The 7,722-nt window shown below is 42.3% G+C and overlaps 1 protein-coding gene across 1 annotated transcript in view; it reads left to right on the forward strand.

Moving 5' to 3' along the window:
* LOC106800543 (uncharacterized) overlaps positions 1-6,189 on the forward strand; it is a 138,792-nt gene extending 132,603 nt beyond the window's left edge. The window contains 3 exon segments of the mRNA XM_087443743.1: positions 833-968; positions 4,075-4,202; positions 6,038-6,189. Coding sequence (XP_087299869.1) covers positions 833-968; positions 4,075-4,202; positions 6,038-6,163 — 390 coding nt within the window. The 3' untranslated portion in view covers positions 6,164-6,189.
* The last annotated feature ends 1,533 nt before the right edge of the window (positions 6,190-7,722 follow it).

Consider the following 7,722-nt stretch of genomic DNA (forward strand, 5'->3'; position numbering starts at 1 on the left):
CCTCTGTGTGTCTGTCCCCTTTCCTCTTCTTATAAGGACATCAGTCATTGGATTTAGGGCCCACCTTTTATCCAGTATGACTTCATCTTAATCACATCTGTAAAGACTCTATTTCCAAATATGGTCACATTTTGAGGTTCCAGGTGGGCATGAATTTTGGGGGGACACTATTGAACCCACTACACTACAATTACTTTTTATAATTAAAAACAATTAGGAGATAAAAATAAATTTAAAAAGAAAAAATACCTGTGGTCTATGCAGATGAGGTATACTTTGGACCCAGCTACTGTCTGGCCGAGGACTCTGGGTCAGTTGTGTGAGGGCAGAACTATGGGAATAAACACAAAGTTTGCCTCTGGGTGGGGACCCTGGGCAGGCCTGGGAGACAGTGCTCAGGGCCTTCCCCACAGACGATGAGCTGAGCTGAACATAGACTGGAAAGGGAAAGAGATCTTTCCTCTGCTTGACACCGACCAGAGGCTCCCATGGGTCCTTGGGGCAGATGTGTGGCTTGGTCTACAAGGTCCTCTGTGACCTGGGCCCTCCCCACTCCCCTCCCCCCACCCCCACTGGTGAAATAAACATAAGAGATATAACTTTTGTAAGTAAACTCTTGGCTGTTATAAGGTAATAAGGGGTTCCATGAGCTGCTTCTGTTCCTCTTTGGTTAAGTTCTCAGCCTTTCTGGAGCTCTTGGTTCTCAGAAGGCTGAGTTCAGCCTGACCAGGACTTCATGAAGACTTGTATTCCTGGGGTAGCCTGGGACCTACACTGTCCCTAGGAACCTCGGGACTAATGTATGCGCCAAAAAGCATCTCTGCTTCCCAAGCACTTTTCTCCTCAGATGAGACGCCGGCTTGCCCAGGAGCGCAGCGTGAAAATGGACGCTTTCCAGCGTGTAGAAGAGCTACAAAGTCAGCTTAATGACGCTGAGCAATCGTCTGTCCAGAGGAGCTCCCCAGGTGGTAAGGATAGCCCCTGCTCTGGCTGGAGCAAGCTCCTAGTGTCTGGGGTCTGAATTGAAGGACAATCTCAGGGACTAGTGATAACAAGCCAGGGGTTATTGAGTGGGTACTCCATGATGTTTGTTGAATGAATGAATGATACTTGAGTGAGTAAACTTTAATTCTGATTTGCAGTCAGAACTTTCTACTTTAATTCCCTTTGGAGTACTGACATCCTGTTCTATAAGGTGTCAATAATAAAAACTGGTCCCAGGAGTGTGTAATATACCACTTAAAGAATATTGGGTACGTCACTGGATTTTAAAGCATCTTAATGCCTTGCGACATTAATGACCACATTTCTCTGATGTTATTCATAAAGTACATTATGATTCTTGGTCCTGGGGGCTTGAGGGTTCCTATGCAAATGGCAATCAAAACAGCCCTCTGGGCAGTGCATGGCAAGCAGCATGGAGCAGAGCCCAGATCCCAGGACATCTCTAAATTAGCCTCCTCCCTTATAAGACGAGGCTAAATAAATTCCAAGTTATCTTCTAGATCTGACTATCAAAAATATCACCAAATATCAATAACCATGATTGGCATATTGTTCAGATCAGCCAAGCCTCTTCTTTCCTGTTCTGCAGTGTAGCCCATGGTTGAGTGTGTAAGGCAGCCCAGGTTCAAATCCTGCTCTGTCACTGGTAACTATGTGACCTTAGACAGGTTAACTAGTCTCTCCATAAAATGGAAATCCCCACCTCAAAGACATGTTCTGAGGATTAAATGAGATAATGCATGCCTGGCACATAGTATAGTAGCACTAAGTTACTGTGCAAATGTTGGTTACTACACATATACACATATACATGTGTATGTGTGTTGTACTTTATCTATGTCTCCTTTTGGCTACTTACCAGTGTGAGTGATGGGAGAAAACACAGCCTTTCAGAAGCAGAAAGATCAGTTTCAAAGATCAAGCAGACGAAGATCGAGTTACTTTGGGTTTACAAAGAGCAGGGCTGGGCTTGCCCTCCTCTGTGCCCCCCGCCTGGGCCCTAACAGCAGGACCGCATCCCCGCCCCAGCTGCCCTGTCCAAAGTGGAAGTCCACCAAGAGCACCTAAGGGCCCTGTTTTGGCCACTGACCCTGAGCTGTTCTACACTTTGCACTGTCCTTTCCACACTCCCTGGGGTTTCTCTGTCTCTCCCTTTCAGCTCTGCCTCCAGCCCAGGCAAGCATCTTTTTAATCCATTTCTGGATTAACATGTCCAATGGAGCTGCCACCCATGTCCTCCAACACCTGAGAGTGTTTACAGAGGAGAGCCAGGGTGGGGCATGAGGCAGGTGGAGGAACCCTAATTCCCAGGATTGGGGCTGTGGCAGGAGTGAAAGAGAAGCCACTTTCTCAGGAAGCAGAGGCAGAAGTCATTCCCAGGCCTCAGCCCCCATCTGTCCCCCTCCGCGATGACAGGAGGGGGTTTGCTGAGGACTTCTATGTGTAGATTCATTAGAGGGGAGGGACTGACAGCATCTTGGAAGTAGCCTGATGGAAAATCTTTATTTAATATGTTATTAATAACTTCCCTATATGCAGTACAGAATGGGTATCACTATAATTCCCTGAAATTACACTGTGCTGAATGCATTTTGCAAAAACATTTTTAGAAAAACCTTTATAAGAATTTTTTAAACAATTTACTATTTAGTCTGTTTAGTGCCGAGAACTCCAAGGGAACAGCCAGATAGCACCTATCCGATTAGTGCTAAAAGGTGAAAGTCAGCCATTCCCACTGCTTTCTCAGCTGCTGTCCAGCTCGAACGTGAGGTGACGCAGATCTGTAGCAGCGATGGCAGCAGCCTCCCTGCTCCGGCATCAGTAGCATCAAAGGCGGAGTCAGAGTTCAAGGGCGAGCTCTCTTTACTTGGCATTAATATGGATTCCCCTAGGATCTTGCAACTCCTGAGAAACTATAATTTGTTCAAGTGCAGTTATTCTCAAAGTGCTTAAGGAAAAAATGAAATCAATTAGCTCCCAAAACTGTGACATATTCAGGGGCGGACTGGCTATGGTTAGCTTGATCAAAGTTTGAAGCATTTCATGAGGACTGATTTCTCTCTCTCCGTCTCTGGGCTCTGGGAATGCTGGAAGCAGAAAGGAAGTGGAGCCCCTTGGGAAGCAAGATGGCTGCCTCCTCTGTGGTTTCCATCCTCTGTTCAAGTTCGCGTGGCAGGAGTGGAGTGTGGAGATGGGACAGTGAAAAAGAATCCGGCTTTGACTGGGCTGACATGTGCCTAAGTTTGAACAAATCACTGGAGCCAGACACTAAGACGCCTGATGGGCTCAGGCCAGCTCACATTTCCTCGCCAGGCGCTGAGGATGGGGTCACCTCACTCTCCCCTCCTCTTCGCAGCAACTATTTTAAATCTTCCTGGTCTCTTCAGACCTTCAGACCCTGTCCTCCTCCCTGCCAACACTTCACCTCCCGTTTCACAGAGAAGTTAAAAGCCATCAGATGGAAACTCCCTCTACTTCTTGTCCCCAGCCTACCTCCATCTCTACTCAGCTGCTTCTCCTCCCTTCTTGTTAACATGGAAAAGGTGCTCCTTTTCCTCCTAGGGACAGTACTGTGCACAGGATCCCATGTGCTCCTACCTTCGCAGGGGCCTTGAACTAATCTTTTTCTGCTTCCTCTCTACACACTTGTGTTTTCCACCCATCTATCCTTCTAATCTTGTAGCCAACAGTTGCTTATGGAGCATATATGTGCCGTGATCATAAAATCCACCATAAAATAAAATTAACACCTATTTAGTTGCTTGAGCCAGAAATCTGGGAGCTATTCCTTCTCACCCTGCAAATCCAGTTAACTACCATGTCCTATTAATTTGAATATCTCTCAGTCTGTCCAATTCTACCCACAACAGTCCGAGTCACTCATCATTTCTTTCTCTTTGACTTGGTCATGTGACTCTCAGGCGAAAGACTCCATCCAGGTATTGACAGCTTCACTCAAAATTGGTGAAGCTAGATTAGATGCCCATTTTAAGCTCTAAAATTTAATTAATTAAATCTAGGCCTGTACGTTGCAACCAGAGATATAATTTAACATTTTTAACATTGTAGGCCTTATATCCTGGGCTCAGTACTCCCTAAATTCTGCTTCCACATCATCCAGATACTCCCAGCAACACCTTTTAAAGACTAATCTTATGGGCAGTAAAATAACAAGAAGGATTCAAAGGCCAAAGACTGTAAGTAATAATAAATTTGATTATATATATGAACAATGAAAAATATGAAATTATGGTTTTAGGGTCACTTCAAACTTACATTAAAAAATAATATATAAGGATCTTATCTAGGTGCTTGGGTCTTGTCTGGATAATAAAATTCTGGATTTCTCACAAAGGGAATTTATACATGAATTGTTGCTGAATCACTGTGTTTGTGCTGGGAAGGAGGGTCCAGGGCCTCCTACTCGGCCATCTTGCTAACATCACTCCTCAATAATAAAATTCTGATTAATTTGAATAATAAATTAATCTTAATTTGAAACAGTTAAGCCTAAAAGCACTTACTCAATTACAATTCAATAAATGGGTGTGGAAGTCAGTACCAACACCTTTCTGTGTTCTGTCTAAACTTTGTCTTTTTTTTTTTCCAATTATCTACAACAATTAACTCACAGCATCAGATCCTTTAAGTTTGCAGGCAGAGCAGAAACAAAGAATTTCAGAAGTCATTTTAAAATATGTGAGAAATCTACCCTCCAAAGAAATCCTTGGAATAGAGATTAGGTTGAGGTATAGTACATATTTGAAGAATTTTTAAAAAATATTTCAGCTTTTAGTTTATCTAAAACAACATTTACGTCCTCTTCCCCTGCCTTTTCTGTATTAAGTTAATAAGTATTACGCTCTCTGCTCCACTGTCTTTCAGAATCTCCTCTAGATATTTACATATCTAATCAACATATTTAAGAATTCCTCCCCTTAAGAATACTTAAGAGGAAAAAATTTAATCAATCTGTCAGAGAATATGCCATTCTAAGTCTTCTTTTGAAGGTATAATTCTGCAGCTGATGGTCTAGTTATTGGATCAAAAGTTTGCTGAAGTATTTCTAAACATGCAGTTAAGGCGCAATATACAGAGAAGAAATAAGTCAGGGACATACCCAGTTGAGATCCCTGACCAAGTAGAGCCATGTTATTAATGCCCACCATTTGCTTGACTCACCAGTCTCTGTGCAGTTATCTGTCACCAAAAGGTGAAATTCTAGTACATATCTATTTGTTTCTGCAAAAGCCTTTTCCAAAAGGAAGCAATGCTCAGTTGATGTGATGGAATTACAAGGGCTTTTGAGATTCACTCCATCCCCGTTTCACTCCCAAAAGTTAATATTCCTACTGTGGGGGAGGTTGGCAATCGCAACTCTTATGGTTGAGAAGGCTACTAAGTAGCTAAATGCTTTAGTAGAGATACATTATATTTGAGAGATTTAGAAGGGTGAGAGTTTAAGGCTAATTATTGGCCATTGCCCTACTAAATAAATAAATCCTAATAAATAAAGAAGTGTATTGTGGGCCCATTTGCTTGTTTACAGTATAGAGACCCCAAGCAGAAAGCTGAGGTCTAGGAAAGGCACAAAATTAGTTGGAGCCTCTTCAAATCTATCTAAGGTCTGACTTCTTAAGCATGGCCTATGAGACAAGTCAGATAAATACAGATTGAAGAGGAATTTATACATGGCTGGAATATAAGAACACCAATGATTTTCTTAAAAAAGTAGCACTGCACTAACACAAAAGATAAAATATTAAGGAATTTTCAGATTAGTCCAAATGTGGGCTATCTTTTCTTCCTTAGCTGGAAATGGCTTTCCATTGATGGATTCATTGTTGACCAGTTCCCTTTACGACAAGTGGCAAAATATGTATAAGAAGGCACCCTAAGTGGCCTAACCCAGACTGAACCAATGATCTTGGTCTCATTAGTAACAGTGACTTTGAATGATGCCATAACAAGAATTATTCTTGAAATAATCTTCTTGAAAAGCTCCAATATCTACTTAATATTTATATTTCAGGTACCTATTAAACACAAAGAAAGGATTCACCATGTCTTCCTACCCAATGTGGCAGAAAATGTTCAACTTTCAGCTTTTTGAGTTCAAACGGCTCCATCCAGAATCCCCTTCAGACCTGATTGGTAATCATGTTTCCTTTTTCCAAGTTTTATTTCCAGGAGCATTTGAATGAATAAAAATGATTCTAAACTCCATTAAACCTTTTATCTAATTTTTATTATCAGTACTATGGGGATAGTGTGGAGGGACTGAGATGATTACATCTTGGATGGACCAGACGAAGTAGGGGTTGGCCCTAGATTTTAACACCTAAGAGCTGACTTGCATTTCTACAACCTAGGCCTTGCCCCTCATCAACCAGCAGCCTCTGTGGTATTCCAGGAGAGAACATATTGCTGCTAAGCAGTATTTACTAACAAGTGAAAAAACAGAACAGAGATTAATCCAAGTATACTTCAAAGCACTTATTTCTATTTGTTTCACTTAAGAACATCGTCCTTTCTTAACAATCTTTTTATTCTTCTTACAAATGCCCAAACCCTCTTCAGACTTATGTAAAGTCCTAATCCAAGTCTTTTTGTTCAGACAAGAAAATCTATCTTGTGTAAAGGAATAAATAAATAGATGAATGGAACAGAATAGACCAGAGAAACATATTTACATACATAAATTTATATATGATATATGTAGCTTGTCAAATTAAGGAGGTTGATTCTATTTGAAGTAGATTAAATCATCACCTTAGACTATACACAATGAATTCCAAAGAGATTAAATATCTAAATGCACACACACATGCACATGCACACGCACACAGACATACACACAAACTTATTTCTGAAATAGAGCATAAAACACAAAAGCCAAGAGGAAGTTGACAGCTTTGATATCAAAACTAAAAATTCAACATGACAAAGTATGGTTACCAGTTATCAATTTATGACCTCTCAGCTCCAAATTCATCCTTAATTGTCTGCTGTGAAATAATGAATCTGGACCCTGTAAATATTTCTTCTTTGCCACTTGGCAAGATGTTAAGCTTTGTCAGTAGAAGGTGCTGGAGGGACCCTGGAGGAGGAAGGAGGGTCTCCCTTCCTGGTTCGGGGTGCTCCTCTAGGCAGGATCCTGCAGTGTGCATGGCTGTGCAGCGTCAGGTTTCTGTAGTGCATGCAGCTTCTGCAACACCTGTTCCGGTGGTGCATGCAGCTTCACGGTGGAGTGTCACTAGCATGGCACCTCCTGTGAAGGGCTTCTCCTCCAGCACCTCTTTGAGTGCTTCACAGCCCCAGTGAACTTCTCTGCTGCCCAGTAAGCCTTGGTCACACTGTCTCCAATGAGGTCTGGATGTCAGCCCTGGAGGGCAGTGGCTGCTCCCTATGTCTGCTATCCCTGTATTCTTGAGAGCCCTCTTTATTGCTTACCAGCCAGTCCTCCCATACTTCAATCCCTTGTTATAGTTAATAATTCTTTGTATTAAGCTTTGCCTGTTTGATTACCATGTGGTTTCTGTCTCCTAATTGGCCCATTACTGTTATAGAACTGATACCGGTAGTGGAGTGGTCCTAGGGGACAGACCCACAAAGGTGGGATTTGGGGGTTTGGTTGCACCCTTGGGCTTGAACACAGTGCTGAGCTCCTTGCCAACAGGAAATGGAGTGCTAGAAATTCTCTGCAGGTAGCAGCAT

This window comes from Ceratotherium simum, chromosome 19, assembly GCF_057802395.1.
Source record: "Ceratotherium simum simum isolate JZ-2026a chromosome 19, ASM5780239v1, whole genome shotgun sequence".
Taxonomy (NCBI): Eukaryota; Metazoa; Chordata; class Mammalia; order Perissodactyla; family Rhinocerotidae; genus Ceratotherium; species Ceratotherium simum.